General features: G+C 41.8%; 1 protein-coding gene across 2 annotated transcripts in view; it reads left to right on the top strand.

Moving 5' to 3' along the window:
• Positions 1 to 665: 665 nt before the first annotated feature.
• CALU (calumenin) overlaps positions 666 to 18876 on the top strand; it is a 34036-nt gene continuing 15825 nt past the window's right edge. For both annotated transcript variants that reach the window (XM_047763162.1, XM_047763161.1), the window contains exons 1-2: positions 666 to 765; positions 13509 to 13740. In XM_047763162.1, the coding sequence (XP_047619118.1) occupies positions 13520 to 13740 (221 nt within the window). In that variant the 5' untranslated portion in view covers positions 666 to 765; positions 13509 to 13519. The remainder of the gene's footprint in view (positions 766 to 13508; positions 13741 to 18876) is intronic.

Here is an 18876-nt window from a genome sequence, read left to right as displayed (position 1 = left end):
CATCTGAACCCGGATTTCTGTGTACCGGGACTTCCACTGTCCATTCACAAGGCAGAGAATCTGGAAAACGCCCTCACTCCTGTAAATTGTATTTGTGTGGGAAGGTCTGTTGACTAGCGATGTGAAAGGGCTGGGAGTTAGGAAACACCGAGATGATGGTGGCCAGAGCGCAAGAAATGTGAGAGGGAGTGGTGGGAGACCCAAGTGGAGTCGACCCTGAAGAGCCTCCAGTAGGGTACCCCATCTGGGCAATAACGCTGAAGGGAAAGGAGACGTTGGGATTGTTTAATATAGTTGGCAACTGACAGAGTCGGATTAATTCGGCCGCGGGTTCTCGTGTTCACGAAGATAATTAGTAGGGTAATCTAAGAAGGCCTATGGAGGCCGAGTCACGCGCTGCGAATCGGGACGTGGCGGCCAGACAGCCGCGCCCACACGCCACCGGTAGTAAGTGGCCAAGGTCCCGCCAACCCCGCAGGGCTGGGAAAAGAGTTGGGCGGGAATCCTGTCCACGCAACTCGGCGCGCTCGCGAGGACGTGGCGCTTTGCAGCCAATCCCGACTACGTGACCGTGGGACCAATGGCTGTCCGGGGGAGCTGTGCGTCAGTGGCGAGTTTGTCGATGATTGGTCCGGAGGATGCCGGCGAGGAGGCTAGGGGCGGGGCGCGGAGCCGCTTCCGGTTGGGCGGTGCTTGCGCGGTAGAGCTGAGCCGGTGGGTGAGCGGTGGCTGCGGCATCCCGGGCTGTGGGCGCTAGGACTAGAGGTAAGTACCGCAGTGCACTGCCCCTCGGCCGCTGACTCCTCTTTTTTCGCTTTCTTTTTGTGCTCTGGATCTCGCTCCCGGCGCGGCAGGGCCTCTTTGGCTCAGGGCCCCTGTTTCTGCCAGCTCAGGATTTCGGGGCCTAAGCCTGCTGGCCGCTGCCCGTCCCTCGGCGCGCAGTCTGTGTCGGAGGCCGCCGCTCGCCTTACCGCTTCCTCTGGGAAGGGGCCTGGGTCTTTGATGAACGACGGCTCCTGGCTTTGCGTCCTGTGGGGCACAGTTTTGTGCTTTACTTGCCCCGTCCGCTGGCCCTGCGCCCCGCTTGTCACTGAGTTCCTCGTCCTAAAGGGTCATTTTTGTTTGCCTCCTGAAGGTCGGAGAGCAGTCACATAGCGTTTTTGTTACACCTCCCTGCCGCTTCCCACGCACTGGTCTGCTTGTGTCCGCCAGCCCCGCCCCAAGGCCACATCCCGAGAGGACCGTGCATCTGCCAAGAATGTTCGCGGACTTTGAGGGTGTAGAAACAGGGGGGAAAGAAAGCATGAAGACACTTCTTGATTTTTTTTTTTTTAAACCTCTACAGTTTTAAAGAAAAGATGAATATTTCAAGCTTTCAGGTTTGGCTACATGCTTCAGTCAGCGACGGAAATATTTAAAAGTTTCATTAAGGAATTGTATTTTTACTTTGTTTTGTTGCTTCTAACCCCAGACCCTAGATCTGATTTTTGGCATGCTGTGTTTATAAATAAACTTAAATTCCCTACAGCTGCCCTGATTAGGAGTAGTGTGATTTGCAGCTCCAAACACTGCTTTTCCATCAAGGCGAAAAGCTCCCTGGCTCTCCTGCTAAAACTTTAGGGCCTTTAGTCTGAAGTCCTAATTGTGTAAAGAAAGTCCCAGAATAGTGTCTTTGGGAATTGAATTGCATTTATTTTCTGGCCTGAACCATAAAGTCAACGTTAATGAACCAGGAATAAGGTTGCTTCTTTTTGTGTAGCTAAGAGGTAGGGAATGGTGGGATTTTTTGATAAATTACTTTTTCCTATAGAATGGAACTTGATACAAGACAAATGCATGTTTGACCTCATTGAGTAAATTTAGTTAACCAAGTACCAAACGATGGTCATCAGTGAAGAATTTATATGATATAGTACAAATGAGGGTCCAGAGGAAACCTGTAAATTGTATTTGTGTGGGGAGAGGATGAGTTTGCCTAGGCCTAATCTTGAGATTTACAGTGACTCAAAGATCTCCAATAGGATTCTTTTGAGAATCACAACTAGAAGAAACATGAGCAAAGAAGAATTGAGTATGCTTGAGTGGATAGTACTCAGATACAGCTTTGAAATCAACTCCTAATCATCACTGTTAATATAATCATTTGCTTTTATTCATCCAGTGTCAAAAGATACTTACGGCATTTTATATACATCGCACCAGTCCTGGGGATCAGTTGATTTTAACTGCATGGCACACACGTTTGTGCCAGGGGTATTGGAAGCACAGAGGTGTACCCAGGGATAGCCCATTGGAGATGCTCACTAGGCCATAAGGTCCTAGATCCTCTCTCTCATAGATAGTTAAAGAGGATCTCTTAAAGAAGGATATTGTCGATGTTGTAACTTATGTATTAGAGTTAAAACAGCTGAAGTAACATTTTTCTTATTGCTGACTGATGGCCAGATCCGGTAAGAGGAATTGGGGGTTGGGGAGCAGTGGCGGCTGGCAGGAACTCTGTTGCCACCAAGTACCGCCCAACTAATCCAGTAAAATGTATTAGTATATAAATAGTGCAAGACACTTTGTTAGGGGCTATAGAGATGTATTAATTTATATGAGCTGAGATCCCTGCCTTCCAAAAATGTACATCTATAGGGAAGGAAGCTAAGGAGACAACTTAAGGTAGCCTATGATCATTATTGTGGAGTGGTACAAACAAATTTTACAAAAGTTTAGAGGAATGTGTACAGATCACTTCCAGCTGGAGAGATCATAGTAGATAGGTCTCTTCATCTAGGATTTTCTTTTTCTTCTTCCTTTTTTTGTAAGTCTTTTTAGGGCTGCACCCAGGGCATATGGAGGTTCCCAGGCTAGGGGTCAAATTGGAGCTGCAGCTGCTGGCCTGCACCAAGGCCACAGCAATGCCAGATATGAGCTGCATCTGCTCTGTGCTGCAGCTTGCAGCAGTGCCAGATCCTTAACCCACTAAGCAAGGCCGGGGATTGAACCCACATCCTCATGGATACTAGTCGGGTTCTTAAACCCACTGAGCCACAGTGAGAACTCCCTCATCTAGGAGTTTTAAATTATTTACTTACATTTGGCACTAAAGGAAGGTTGAGCTAAAATAACTACCAAATTCCCAAGAATTTGAATGTGTGTCACATGCACAGCAAAATTACAACTAGAAACCAAAACTTCTGTCACTACATTTTATGTAGCATTCCTATGGCAGTGAATTAGGTGTTGAAGTTTCATCAGCCAAAAGGAAATTTTCATTCTCCTAGAATTTCCAGAACTTTTTTCTTAAGGAAATTGTTTTACTCTGTAGCGAGAAAAGTTTTAAGTTTGTACTGGGTTGATTTGATTGTAGAGCTGATGAAACCTGAGTAATAGTTTGTCATTTTAGAGCTTTTCTTCCACAGCCAAACTTTGCACTTAGGTACTCAGCAGCCACACCTTTATAAATGTATGCTTTCACTTAACACAGCTAATTTGATTAGATTTGGGTTGGGGGGGAGTTCCTGTTGTGGCTCAGGGGAAACGAATCTGACTAGTATCCATGAGGACGCAGGTTTGATCCCTGGCCTCGCTCATTGGGTTAAGGATCCAGTGTTGCTGTGAGCTGTGGTGTAGGTCGCAGATGCAGCTCAGATCTGGTGTGGCTGTGGCTGTGGGTGTTTGGAGGCACCTATAGCTCCATTTCGACCCCTAGCCTGGGAACCTCCATATGTCGAGGGTGAGGCCCTGAAAGAGAGGAATTTTTTTTGTTTGTTTTTTTAACTAATAACTAGAATTTTAGAATTGGCTTTTTTTTTTTTTTTTTGGCCACGCCTATGTCATGTGGAAGTTCCTGGGGCAGGGAATCAAACTCACACCTCGGTTGCAGCCTGCGTCACAGCTGCAGCAATGCCAGATCCTTAACCCAATGCACCACAAGGGCGCTTCCTAATTAGAATGATTATATTAATAACCTAATGTAAATTTGTTCCATCGCCAGAGAAACATTGAATAAATGGCGTGTCAGTATCATGTCTTATCAAATCATGAAGGGTGACATTAATGTGATAATCCATTCGTGGTATTTGTACTGAGGTCTGTAAGTGAGGAATGTCAGATCAGTAACCAGATAGCTTTAATTCCTAGATTTTATAACTGAGTCTTAGTATAGTGAAATTGCTGTCAGGCTTTTGTCCTCAGTCCCCAGCTGAAATAGAGGAATGCCTTTTTTTTTTTCCCCCCGTGAATTTCCAACTCAGAGAACTGGAATTTTACTACCACACCCATTTCTCCCACTGTTAACATTGAGCAATGGGTCTTTGGTCAACCAGAATAACTATGGGGTCACTCAGTGTTAATGTTCTTCAGGAGTTGAATTTAATCCAAACATCCAAATTTTCCTGAAACAACTTAATTTTAAGTGTTTGTGAACAGTGGATTTTAGAAGAAAAAAAAAAAAAAGCAGGAAGGAAGGGAGAAATGGCAAGAATTTAGAGCTTTCGAGAAAAAAATTTTTTAAGTAAACTGATTAGTCTTTATGCAACTAAGAGAAAGTTGTTTTTTTTTTTTTTTTCTCACTTTGGGCAGCCTACAGGCCAGGGATCAGATCCAAGCCACAGTTGCAACCTATGTCACAGCTGTGACAATGTTGGATCCTTTAACCCACTGTGTGGGGCTGGGGATTGAACCTGTGTCCTGGCGCTGCAGAGACACTACCAGTCCTCTTGCGCCAAAGCGGAACTCCACAAAGCTTTTAAAAAATTATTGTAATTATTTTTTATTTTTTGGCCACACTCATGGCATACCGAAGTTCCCAGGCCAGGAATGGAACTCACACCTCAGCAGGGACAATGCTGGATCCTTAACCTGCTGGGCCACCAGGGAATTCGAAGGAAATTTTTGAGTGGATAAAATAAACTGGGGAGTTCCTATCATGGCTCGGTAATAATAAGCCCGACTAGGATCCATGAGGATGTGGGTTCGAGCCCTGGTCTCACTTAGTGGGTTAAAGGTCTGGCATTGCCAGGAGCTATGGTGTAGGTTGCAGATGCGGCTCGGATTTGGAGTTGCTGTGGCCATATGCCTGCAGCTCTGATTTGACCCCTAGCCTGGGAACTTTCATATGCCACATGTGCAGCCCTAAAAAGCAAAAAAAAATAAAATAAACTGATTCATAAAGCTTATCATTGTTATTGAAAGGAATTCAAGTTTATGCTATGAACTTTTTCTCAGATCTTCTGGAACAGTTCATTTTTTTAAAGATTTTTGTTTTTCTATTATCGTTGATTTACAGTGTTCTCTCAATTTCTACTGCACAACAAAGTGACCCAGTAATGTGTATGTATATTTTTTTTGGAATAATTCATAAGAATAGTTTTGCAGACCATTATTGGTGATAGACTGCAAAAGTATGATACCTTTTCTGTTCTAGCCCTTTAGTTTGTGCCTCTAACATGGTGTAATCTGATAGAAATATAATACAATCCATATATGTGATTTTAAATTTACAGATGAATATTTAAAACATGTGAAATTAATTTTAATAATTTGTTTAATCCAATACATACAAAATACCCTTCTTTTGATATAAGGTATAACACATCACATCTTGATTCATGCTAGCCTTGTTTCAAGTGCTTTGTAGCCATGTGTGGCTAGTAGCTACTGTCCTGCACAGTGTGGGTCCAGTTTTCTGTTTGTTTTTAAAGAAAAAAACATTAAATGTTAACCTTTATGAGGACAGGACAGAGTTTCAGATAAACTTTTAGGTCACTTGAAAAATAGGAGTTGGAGAAATGGATTTTTTTTTACAACCATTGATTTACCTTTGGATAACATGGTAAGTCCATGGTGCTATGGGCCTTCCTCAAAAAAAAAAAAAAAAGAAAAAAGAAATCTTGAACAACCTAACCTATTACCTATAAGAATTAGAAAAAGAAGAACAAGACCTACAGTCAGCAGGAAGAAGGAAATAATGAAGTTCAAAAAGGAAATAAATAAAATAGAGATTTAAAAAAACGGAGGAGTTCCTATTGTGGTTCATCTGGTTAAGAAACCAACATAGTGTCTGTGAGGCTGTGGGCTCAATCCCTGGCCTCAATCTGTGGGTTAAGGAAAGTTAAGGATCTGCTTAGTGGGTTAAGGATCCATCGTTGCCGCAAGCTGTGGTGTAAGTTGCAGATGCTCATCAGATCCAGTGTGGCCAGCGGCTGTAGCTCCTCTTCGACCCATAGCCTGGGAATTTCCATTTGCCACAGGTGTAGCCCTAAAAAGAAAATAAATAAATATGTGAATTAAAAAAAAAGCAACAGGAAAAAATCAGTAAAACCAAGAGCTGATTCTTTTCTTTTTTCTTTTTCTTTTTTTGCTTTTTCTAGTGCCACACCCGTGGCATGTGGAGGTTCCCAGGCTAGGGGTCTAATCAGAGCTGTAGATGCCAAGCCTACACCAGGGCCACAGCAACTCGGGATCCAAGCCGCATCTGCAACCTACACCACAGCTCACGGCAACGCCGGATCCTTAACCCACTGAGCAAGGCCAGGGATTGAACTCGAAACCTCATGGTTCCTAGTCGGATTCGTTAACCACTGAGCCACGACACACGACAAGATCTCCTTCTTTTTTCTTTCTTTCTTTTTTTTCTTTTTTAGGGCTGCACCTGCGGCATATGGAGGTTCCCAGGCTAGGAGTCACATCAGAGCTACAGCTGCTGGCCTACACCACAGCCACAGCAACGCAGGACTGGACCACATCTGCAACCTGCACCACAGCTCATGGCAACACTGGATCCTTAACCTACTGAGGGAGGCCAGGGATCGAACCCGAAACCTCATGGCTCCTAGTCAGATTCATGTCCGCTTTGCCGCAAAGGAACTCCAAGAGCTGATTCTTGAAAGGGAAAACAAAACCGACAGAACATCTGGCCAGGCTCACCTAGATCATGTGCCAAAAACTCGTACAACCAAGTCTTTCATTTAAATACTATATCATGTTTTCCTAATGTTCTTTTGTCCATTGATGTGTGGCTCTCATGATGGAGAAAGAGAAGGGTCATTTCCCTTTCTATCGTTTGGTTTCAGTTTACTTGAAAACAGAAATATGCTTCAGAAATAACTGCACTAATGTAATGTAGTTATTCAGATGCCTTGTGTAAGAAGTTGTTTTATACTTTTCACATTACCCCACACTGTTTATTCTCTTTATTGGGAGATATCCTTTGTTTCTACTTGGACATTTTTGTCTGTATGTGAATTTAGGTAAACTTGGTAGTCTCTTCTTTTAGTATCTGTGTTCATAAAACAAGAGGCCTTTTGTTAAAGCTTCTAATAGGAGTTGATGTATGTGGGCATAAAGTGCAGATTTGTTCATTCCCCAGTGCAGAGAGATGAAGGCAGGACCATTGCTTTGTCCAGCAGGTGGTCCTTAATGAGCCTTTTAGGCAGTTTCATCAGTGGTGGGTAGAAACCTAGATTTCAGGGTGGCAGTAGGAGGTGAGGAAGCAGAGACAGCCGTTCCTAGAGACGGTGGGTGAGGGAAAGGGAAGAGCACGCTTGAAGGAATGGTAGTCTGAGAAACATTGATTTTGGACTGTGAAGACCAGAGAAGTATTGATTGACAGAATGGAGGAAGCTGTAGAGGGACAGGATTGAAGATTTAATTGGGAAGGGAAAAGAAAGAGATGGATAAATGATAGAAGTGGATCACTTGGCTTTTGCTCTGGAATTCTTCTATCATTGTGTCCACATGTTAAGCTTCAAACTTAAATATAGTTTTCCCTCTAAATGGCAGTGAATCAATTTGCTACATTTCTGTATGTTACATAGTATCAAAACTTTATATAGTATCCTTCCTAGGCCCTAATAGTGTTAGTGGGCATTTATTCATATTATAATATATGAGGTTCGCAAAAGTTGTTGGGGAGTTATGCAAGAGTTGTTAGTGTATTATTCTGGGGATATAATTAGTCCTTTATAAAATTTTCCTAAAGTCCCGTTGTTAGTAGGCATCAGGAAGATTATCTGTTGCGGTGACTCATGTTTTTTTGATTCTGTAAGCCTTGAACAGGTATTATTTAGATATAACACAAAATGACAACTTAAAACTCATTCCTTATCTCTAAAGAATTTTATTTGTCTAAAGAATTATTTGTAGTTTGAAATGGAATTTTCAGGAGTTCATTGTGGCTCAGCGGAAAATGAATCTGACTAGTATCCATGAGGATGCAGGTTCAGTCCCTGGCTTTGCTCAGTGGGTTAAGGGTCTGGCCTTGATTGCTATGAGCTGTATAGGTTGCAGACAAGGCTCAGATCCCATGTGGCTGTGGCTGTGGTGTAGGCTGGCGGCTGTAGCTTCGAATCAACCCCTAGCCTGGGAACCTCCATATTCTGCGGTTGCAGCCCTAAAAAAAAAAGGAATTTTCATTTTGCCCTAAGTTAAAATCACCCTCACTCTGATGTTTAAGAGAGCCATAAGTCTTTCTCTTTGCTCTTCCACTGATCTGATTGATTGGTTCAGTTATTGAAGGGTAGGCTGGATGTTATTGTTTTACTTTAAAAATAGGATTTGTGGGAGTTCCCATTGTGGTGTAGTGGAAACGAATCGGACTAGTAACCATGAGGTTGGAGGTTTGAGCCCTGACTCACTCAGTGGGTTAAAGATCCAGCGTTGCCATGAGCTGTGGTGTAGGTCAAATACTCAGCTCAGATCTGGCATGGCTGTGGCTGTGGTGTAGGCCGGCAGCTGTATCTATTAGATTCCTAGACTGGGAACCTCCATATGCCGTGGGTACAGCCCTAAAAAGAAAAAAAAGAAAAGGATTTGTGTCTTAAGAATAAATATGTTTTTCCTTTGGTCTCTTTTTTTCAATCTGGGAAATGGCTTGAAAATGTTTGCTACCTAGTATTGAAAATAATTTTTGTAATATTGTTTAAAAAGTAATACGACAAAAAGATACACATGAGTGTGTGCTCATTTACAGAAAGGAGCACAGCAGTAAACAGTATTAAAGTTCACTCCACACCAGCCTCACCACCCAACTCCCATCTCTTTTCCCTTCAGCCTAGATGTTATTACTGTTTATAAATAGGTGTTTATCCTTCTATATCATTTTTGTGCATATATATTTTATAAAAATATAAACAACCCAGGGGGTTGTTTGATTTTGCTTTTTATGTAAATGAGATCTTGACACTGTTTTACGGCTTTGTTGTTTTTGTTCACTTAATATGTCTTGGTACCGTCTCAGTTTCAGTGCGAATAGATCCACTTCATTCTTTGCAGACTCTGTAGTATTCCACAATATGGATTTAATAGGTATTTACCACTTCTTTGGTTTAGTTCATTTCCCATTTTTTTAATCATTTAAAACTGTCATCATTGACCATCTGTATCAAAGCATCTTTGTTTACAAATTTGGGTATTTTGATGTGAGATCATGAAACAGAACACTGATAAACTTTCAGAAGCATAGCCAAGTTCGAACATTGATGAGCAGCTTAAGAAAAGTACCACCTGGAGTTCTCATGTGGCACAGTGGGTTAAGAATTTGGTGTTGTCACTGCAGTGGCTTGGGTTGCTGCTGTGGCATGAGTTTGAATCCAGGCCCAGGAATTTCTGCGTGCTGCGGGCATGGCCCAAAAAAAGAAAAGTACCACCTTCTTCCCTCTTTCTCTATGGTTTTTTGGACTTTAGTTTTGTCTTTTTAGGGCTGCACTCATGGTATATGGAAGTTCCCAGGCTAGGAATTGAATCACAGCTGCAGCTGCTGGCCTACACCAGAGCCACAGCAACGCCGGATCTGAGCTGTGTCTTCAACCTACACAACAGCTCTGGGCAATGCCTGGCCCCTAACCCACTGAGCAAGGCCAGGGGTCAAACCCTCATCCTCATGGATCCTACTAATAGGGTTTATTACAGCTGAGCCACACAGCAACACTTTTTTTTTGCCTTTTCTAGGGCCGCTCCCGCGGCATATGGAGGTTCCCAGGCTAGGGGTCGAATCGGAGCCGTAGCCACCAGCCTACACCAGGGCCACAGCAACACGGGATCCGAGCCGCGTCTGCGACCTACACCACAGCTCACGGCAACGCTGGATCCTTTAACCCACTGAGCAAGGCCAGGGATCGAACCCGAAACCTCATGGTTCCTAGTCGGATTCGTTAACCACTGCACCACGACAGGAACTCCCTTTTTTTTTTTTTTTTTTTGCTGCACCCACAGCATGAAGTTCCCAGACCTGGGATTAAACCCACTCCGCAGCCGGAACCCAAGCCACTTCAGTAACAATGCTGAACCTTAACCCATTTCACCACAGGAGAACTTTCTATGGGTGTTACTGAATTGCTGTCATGTTGTTTCCTCTGGTGGGTTTTCTTTAGTCTTAACAATTGTCCAGCAAAATTACCTTTTTTTTTTTTCCTTTTTTGGCTGCCCTGAGGCATGTGGAGTTTCTGGGTCAGGTAATCAGATCTGAGCCACTGTTGCCACCTAAGCCACAGTTGTGGCCACGTGGGATCCTTGACCCACTGTGCCAGCTGGAGATGGAATCTGTGTCTCAGCACTCCCAAGATTCCACCAATCCCATTGTGCCACAGCGGGAACTCCAGCAAAATTACCATTTTTTGTTGTTGTTTTGAGGCATGTGGGGAGTGACTGCCTCCCACTGTCTCCTTTGCTAACATTTCTGTTTGTCTAATTGGCACAGTCCTATTTACTATAGAATATTTTCTTACTCTCTATTGATGTATCCTACGCTGCCGTTTCAGGACCTCACCACTTAGCTGCTTTCTCATCAGTCACATATAGTGCCCTTTTATAGCCTAAAAGTTGTTCATGAAGGCCTCAGGTTGTGCCTTTGTATCATCAGCTAAGTTCTGTTAAGATTCAACATGATCCTCTACTTGCTTTCCTTCCACTTAGAAGAAATCTATATAACATGCTCACCATTAGCTGTGCTAGAGCATTTTTTCGTTTATTAAATGCAAGCAAATACAGTGTATTTTTTTAGTTACATTTGGGGGTTACAAGATGATGGATACTTTGAAATATGGTTAATTTATTGGCATATTTGATTTCTTCATCACTTGACACAATCACTCTTTGTTCTAATTCCCAAAATTTTGAGGCAGGATCGGATACATGCAGTTTCTTTATATTACATATACTTTCAGGGCACATTTCTTAAGATACTACTACAGCTATTTGAGAGTTTGCTTAGAATAGTGATTCTCAACCTGGCTGCCTTTTGAATCTTATTTGTGGTTAGGGATGGGGTTCAGTGGTCATTTATTAAAAACTCCCAGGATGCATCTAGGCAATCTGGATTGAGAATCACTGACTTAGAAGCTATGTTGAAGAATTTTTATAATTTAAAAAAATGATATGTAAAATAAGAGCCTTAGACTAGATGGTTCCACTGATGACATCCTGGGGAAGGTGAAGCCTGTGGCTGTTTTAATCTACAGGTTAGGCGAGAGTGATGCATTTAATTTTCATGTGATGCATTTCCCCTCTGTGCTGTAGCCTTGTATTAGTTTCCTAGTAACAGATAACCTAGCTCCTGTAACAGATAACCATAAACAGGTGGCTTGAAAGGACAGAGATCTATTCTTTCACAGTTCTAGAGGCTAGCAGTCAGAATTCAAATGTCAGTAGTCCCTGTTCTTTCTGAAGGCTCTAGGGAAGTACCCTTCCTTGCCTCTTGCTAGCTTCTGGTGCTTGCCAGCAATCATCGACATTCTTTGGCTTATAGATCATCTCTGCAGTCTTTGCCTCTTTCATCATGTGGCATTCTCTACTCTGTGTGTCTGTGTCCAAATTTCCTTGCTTTTATACGGAAATCAGTTCATTGAATTAGAGTCCATGCTACTTGATGACATCTGCAAAGATTTTATTTACAAATAAGATCACATTTATAGGTACCAGGGATTAGGACTTTAGCATATCTTTTAGGGGGATGCAGCTCAACCTACAGCAAGCCTCATGCCCAGTAAACCACCTACCCATCCAGTAAAGGAGCCAGTGGTCATAAAAGGAAATGAGTAAATGATAATATGAAATTATTAAAGCTTATTCTCACCACAAGGAGAGCATTCAGAATCTATGTTCTACTGATAAAGGATTACTTAAAATGTGAAAACCTGGGAAAGTCTTTCCCCCTTGATTTTTAATTTTACACTTTTTCTCTAAAACCTTATCCTCTCTGTACAGTCCTGTGGGTTATCTGTCAGAAGCGCTTAAGAGAGAGTTGCAGCTATGGCGCACTGGGTTAAGGATCAAGTGTTGTCTCTGGGGCAGTGCAGGGGTTAAGGATCTGGTGTGGCTGCAGCTGTAGCATGGGTCTCAGCTGCACCTTGGATTTGATCCCTGGCCTGGGAACTTCTATATGCCGTGGGTGCGCCCAAAAAAGAAAAGTGCTAAATGGCTTCAGCTTCTCTGCAATTTTTTCAATAAAGTGTTCCAGCTTTGTGCTTGTTCTTTGGAATCGCCTGTGCGTGCAGGGTTTCTGAAGGTATGGAGTAGGGCCGGGGAATTTATACTTTGAACAGTACTCCAGGTGCTTCTTATACCTGGGTGTTTGGGAAATGCAAGCATACAGAATAAGGCAATTGTTATCCATCTCAGTGGTTCGATTTTTTGTTTTGTTTGGTTTGTTTGTTTGTTTGTTTTTGTCTTTTTGCCTTACCTAGGGCTGCACTTGTGGCACATGGAGGTTCCCAGGCTAGGGGTCAAATCGGAGCTGTAGCCGCCGGCCTACGCCAGAGACGCAGCAACGCAGGATCCGAGCCACGTCTTCGACCTACAACCACAGCTCACGGCAACGCCGGATTCTTAACCCACTGAGCAAGGCCAGGGATCGAACGCGAAACCTCATGGTTTCTAGTCGGATTCGTTAACCACTGAGCCACAACAGGAACTCCAGTGGTTCGATTTTTGAAGGTGACTTGAGGTTCTGCCTGGACATAGGAGATGACTTGGTGCCATAGGTAGGGAAACGGCCCAAATATCTCATTGGTTCCCAATCTGATGATCATCAAAATCACCTGGGAACCATTTAAAACTACAAATGCTTGGATTCAACCTCAGAAATTCTAATTCATTAGGGGACACTTGTTTTATAAAGCTTCCTAGGTGATTCCAATGACCAGCCAGGTTTGAAGACCAGACCACTGGTACAGTACAAAAAGTAAAATATTTGGAGTCAGTTGGTCTGGATTTAATTATTGGTCTTTCACTTTTAAATCTTATGAACCTGAGCGAAAGGACTCACGTTCTACTTTGTAGTATTTTGAAAGGGAGACGAGGTTGATGTTTTAACTATAATTCCTTGTCAGCCTACAATCAGATTAAGGAAAACGGTCAAGATTTCTCCGAGTAAAACTGGAATGCCTGGTATTCTACCATACTTATTTTGTGGATTAAGTAATAATATTTGGGATAATATCAAGGTAATAATTTGGATGCAAGCTTTTAATTTCTTATTTAATAAGCATATTGCCTGTTGAATAAACTACCTTTCTTTTTTTCAGATCTGATTATCATGGACCTGCGGCATTTTCTTATGTGCCTGTCCCTGTGCACAGCCTTTGCCTTGAGCAAGCCCACGGAAAAGAAGGACCGCGTACACCATGAGCCTCAGCTCAGTGACAAGGTTCACAATGATGCTCAGAGTTTTGATTATGACCATGATGCCTTCTTGGGTGCTGAAGAAGCAAAAACCTTTGACCAGCTGACACCAGAAGAGAGCAAGGAAAGACTTGGGTGAGCTACCAGCTCTCAGGGGTCTAGTTAGGGCAATGACATTTTTTTAATCAGTTCATTCTTTTTTTTCTCTTCTGTTCAGTCACTCAGTAAAGCTATGTTGAACTACCTCTGTTGAAAGCTAACCACAGAATTGCTACCACTAAAATTTAATTAAGCGCTCATTTTCCTGCACTTCTCCATTGAGTAGTAGTTTTTACCTCATTCTACAAAGCAAAGTCATTTATCCGTAAAAGTGCCAGATACTGTAGGACTCAGTTTAAACTGCATCATCTTGCTCACAAAAGAACATTATATGAGGGTCGTCTTAACATTGTTGCTTTTCATTTTTAAAAACCATCTGTGACCTATTCATTACTGCTCATGCCAAATCTTTGAGTAGATAATAGCTGCACATTAGATCCCTGGACTAATTTCTGTAGAGTTTATGATTTCTGAGAATGTCCTTCACCCTCTTTGGTTTCATTCTCAGATATTTAATTAAAAACCAAACCAAACCAACCAACCTTGCCTTTTAGAAGGTTGTAGCAAGTAACTGTGTTAATGTCACAGTATGCATTGCTCTTGCAGTGGCAGCTGGGCCCTAGTCAGATTCTGTGTCTCTTAGTGGGCATCTTTTTGTCCAAAGAATTGATTTGGAAGAATTCTAGTTAGTTCTTGCTTTCTTCCTTTCCTTCCTTCCTTCCTTTTTTTGTTAATGGCAGTCTTTTTTTTTTTTTTTTTTCCTCCCCTGGCTGCACCTGCAGCATATGGAAGTTCCTGGGCCAGCAGTCAAATCTGAGCCACAGCTGCTGTCTGCACCACAGCTGCTACCTATGCCATGGATCCTTAACCCACTTCGCCAGGCCTGGGATTGAACCCATGCCTCTGCAGTGACCCAAGCTGCTGTAGTTGGATGAATCCTTAACCCATTGTACCACAGCAGAAACTCCTTCAGTTGATTATTTCTAACTGAGGATCTGAGAATGTCTTTTTTTTTTTTTTTTTAGCTCTTTCACAGCCTTGATTGTTAAGGAGATACAGATTAATTTAGTGAACATTTTCTCCACATAGAGCACCATTGGTGTAACTTTCTGAACTCCATTCAATAGATTTGTCTGAAAAGTTGTACTACATAGGGATTTCCAAAAATATTTTATCCATGGATAGTGCTATGATTAGAAGACATTACAAGGTTTGCTTTGGGTGGTACTTCAGAATATATTTCTTCAATGGATTATCTGGTAACTTCAGGATGTTTTATTCTTAAACACTGACAGAAATAATCAAAAGATTTTGCTATGTAGAATGAGAAACTACCAAATTTGAAAACAAATAGATCAAAAGAGTTAGGCTTTTGTTAGGTTGTTTTTCTAACTTTGAGGGACCAGGCTCCCTTTTTAAAATTTTAATCTTATTACTCTGCTAACATTCCAGCCTGAAGGTAGGGATGCATGAGGGTGTTCTCAGTCTTCACGTCTTGCCTAATAATCATGCGCATGTCCAGCCTGTATTTTGGTCTGCACTTGTCTCTTTGCAGAATTACTTTTAAATGGTGAAGGGCCCTGAGGTTTGGTATCAGTCAAGGTGTTCTTGCTGTGTGCAGGTATAGCAAGAGCTCTGCTAGCAGTCTTTAGTAAAGAGAAAATGTTCCTTTTTGTCATCAGTAAGTATAAGAAGTTCAACACATGAGCATATTTGATTAGAATAAGATGGTTAAAATCTTGGTTTTCATGGGATGTATGAGTGAATAAAGTACTATTTGCTTCTCCCAAATTTTGGAGATACTGGCAAATATCCCCAGTTGATAAGATGATGTACTGTTGAAAGCAAGAATTCCAGGTGAACTTTCTTTTAACTTAGTCATGGTGACATTTCTAAACATTGTTTGGTATGTGGCTCTACACCAGAGGTTGGGAACAGCAGATTCCTCTTCTTTTCCATCTATCTAGGAGGCCAATAATTAGGAGTTAAGATTTGTTTATACCCCTAGTTGCAAAAATTCACTACTATTTTAAATTCCTTAGTAATAATATCTAGAAGACTACAGGAAGCACTTAGAAACAATTTTGGGTTTTTCTTTTTATTCTTCCTGGCTTTGTTTTTTAGAGCTGCACCTGAGACAAGTGGAGGTTCCTAGGCTAGGGGTCCAATCGGAGCTACAGCTGCCGGCCTGTACCACAGCCACAGCAACGCCAGATCCTAGCTGCATCTGCGGCCCACATCACAGCTCGTGGCAACTCTGGTTCCTTAACTCACTGAGTGAGGCCAGGATCGAACCCTCGTCCTCATGGATCCTAGTTGGGTTTGTAAATGGCTGAGCCACGAAAAGAACTCCTTGTTGTTTTTAAATGGCCGTACCTGCAGCACATGGAAGTTCCTGGGCCAGGGATCTAACGCACACCTCCATAGCCAGTGCATTTGGATTCTTAACCCACTGTGCCCCAGCAGGACCTCCTAGAATGTTTTTTCTTGTGAGTGTATTCTCAACCCCATCCCACCCCAAAAAGCATAAATATGTTTAATTTTCATTTATGTGTCTCCCAATGATGATTTATTTTTTTTAAATGATGGTTTATTTATTTTGAGGTGGTGGTTTGTAGTATAATGAAATTTCCACCTTTGATATATCAGCCATAGAAATGACCCAGAGCAGTTCATCATCCCTTTTTGGGTCATAGGCCCTTTGGCCATCTAACCAAGGGAAAATGCACACATATGTATTATATAATTTTGCATGCTGAACATTTCTGGAATATTTTGAACCTTTGTGGAGCCCCTTTATTGGCCCAAGTTCTTAAAAAGCCAAAGGATTTGCTTTACGCACCTTTTGAAATGTAGAGGCGTATGTTACCTCTTAAAAATTAACATCAGGTCCACTAAGTGCCTTGTGTCTATCTTGGAATAAATTGCTTACTTAGTGGCGTCATGACTGCATCTGTAGGGTTCTCCAGTGTCATGGAACTACAACACCATTAGCTTCATAAACTTACACAGGTTTTTAAAGACTGGTGTTCAGAGCTTCATGCCTAAAATAGGACGTGCCCACTTCCAGTGTGCTTTCACAGTTGCTGCTGCTGGATAGCCAGCAAGATAAGGATGGCTTTTTTATTTTTAAATGGTTGTGTGTGTGTGGGGGGTGGGGTTGTTCTTAAAATATGTGGCCCACAAAGTCAAAAATGTTGCTTATCTGTCCTTTTTCAGAAAAGGTTTGTTAACCTCTGAATTAAGCCCTTTGGGATATTTCTTTTGGAATAAATAGAATGGCATTCAGCCAACCTAATTAGGAAAAGCCCATCTTGAGCAGTCATGTGCCTTTTTTATCTGAGTGATCCTTCTCTTTAAGCTATTTATAATAATTAAAAATTTTCTTTGGGTAATAGGAGGGGTTCTGATACCTTGCCCTTTTTTTTTAATGGTACAGGGGCACTTTTGGTAGCCACTACCTTTGAACACAAACTGAATTCCAGTATAGATAATGCAGATGTTTTGGGGACTACTAAAACTCAATTTATTAATAATTGTTAAAATTCTACAGGGTTAAAGTTGCAAAACAGTTTTTGTCCTGTGTCCATGTAGATAGAGGAAAATATTTTTTCTTTCTCTTTTTTTTTTATGACCACACCTGCAGCATGTGGAAGTTACCAGGATAGGGGTTGAATTGGAGCTGCAGCTGCTGGCCTATACCGCAGCAACAGCAACACCAGATTCCAGATCCGAGCCGAATCTGTGATCTATACCGAAGCTTGCAGGAATGCCAGATCCTTAACCCACTGAGTGAGGCCAGGGATCAAACCCTCATCCTCATGAATACTAGTCGGGTTCTTAACCTGCTGAGCCACAATGGGAACTCCCAAGGAAAATATTTAAGAGGTGACTTCTTTTAGAGCAAAAGCTCTAAGATTATACCTTCTTTGAAAGAAAATGCTTGCTAATTATAGGATTTAAGTAATAGACAATCATGGCTAACACCATATCAATATCAAGATGAGTTTGTGTCACTTGTATTCTGATTCTAATCACTTTCCAATGTTGTATTTGTGAGGTAAACAAACTGGGAAGAGACATTATTTGCTATCAAATGACAGTCTTTTTCAGTCCTGTAAATAATAGAGCATAGGAGTATGCTAAGATTTCACTTCCATTGGAAGTTTTGATTTAAAGTTCTTATGACTTCACATAGGCTGTCTTAGCTTCTATAAGTAGGTGATTACATCTTTAAACAGGAGTTTTCATATCATGCGCATATTTTGAAATTCTTAAACAAATCCTTAAACGTCATTAAGATGACAAATCTAGAAGAAAGAAGCTCATAAAGGGTGAAATACAGTGATTCTTTGGCTTTGTAGTTCTGCTTTATCATCTGCATCCTAACTCTCAGCTTATTAACATTCTCATAATCAGGGATGTACATTCTCACCACAGTACTTCTTCACAGCTCTCTGTTCTTGTGGTTTTATGTAAAAATCCAGTTCAACATAGTGTATAATAAACTGGTAGCTATTTTTTAGAATAAGCATGCTTCTGTCTTGGTGTACCTGTTTTGGGGTTTTAAAAAAGTAAACTTGACTTTATGTATAAGTGATCCTGGAACTGGTTTTTGTTTTTTTTTTGGGGGGGCGGTTTTGTCTTTTGTCTTTTTTAGGATCACACGTGTGGCACATGGAGTTTCCCAGGCTAGGGGTTGAATTGGAGCTATAGCTCCCGGCCTATGCCACAGCCACAGCCACAGCAGCTCAGGATCCGAGCCGCATCTGCAACCTATACCGCAGCTCACGGCAATGCTGGATCCTCAACCCACTGAGCGAGGCCAAGGATCAAACCCGCACCTCATAGTTCCTAGTTGGATTCGTTTCTGCTGTGCTACAACGGGAACTCCAGGAACTGTTTTTGATATGTTTATATATTTAAGAAAGGTGTTTTGGTTTTTTTTAAAAAACACAGCTGAATATTTTAAAGTCTCGTTTAAGTTTTTGAATTTCTAGAAAACCAAGTCAGTGGTTATGATTATTTACCCAGAAATTGAGATTCTCCTAAAAGCAATAAAGAAAAATATAAAGATTTGCATGTTGTGATACTAAGGGTAGAGAACTTATATAGGAATGGATATTCGCTCCTGAATTCTGACCATCAGCTGAAACCTGCCTCTAAAGGGAT

The sequence above is a fragment of the Phacochoerus africanus genome, chromosome 16 (assembly GCF_016906955.1).
Source record: "Phacochoerus africanus isolate WHEZ1 chromosome 16, ROS_Pafr_v1, whole genome shotgun sequence".
Taxonomy (NCBI): Eukaryota; Metazoa; Chordata; class Mammalia; order Artiodactyla; family Suidae; genus Phacochoerus; species Phacochoerus africanus.
The sequence above is the reverse complement of the archived record's forward strand: the minus strand, read 5'-3'. Positions and strand labels throughout refer to the sequence as shown.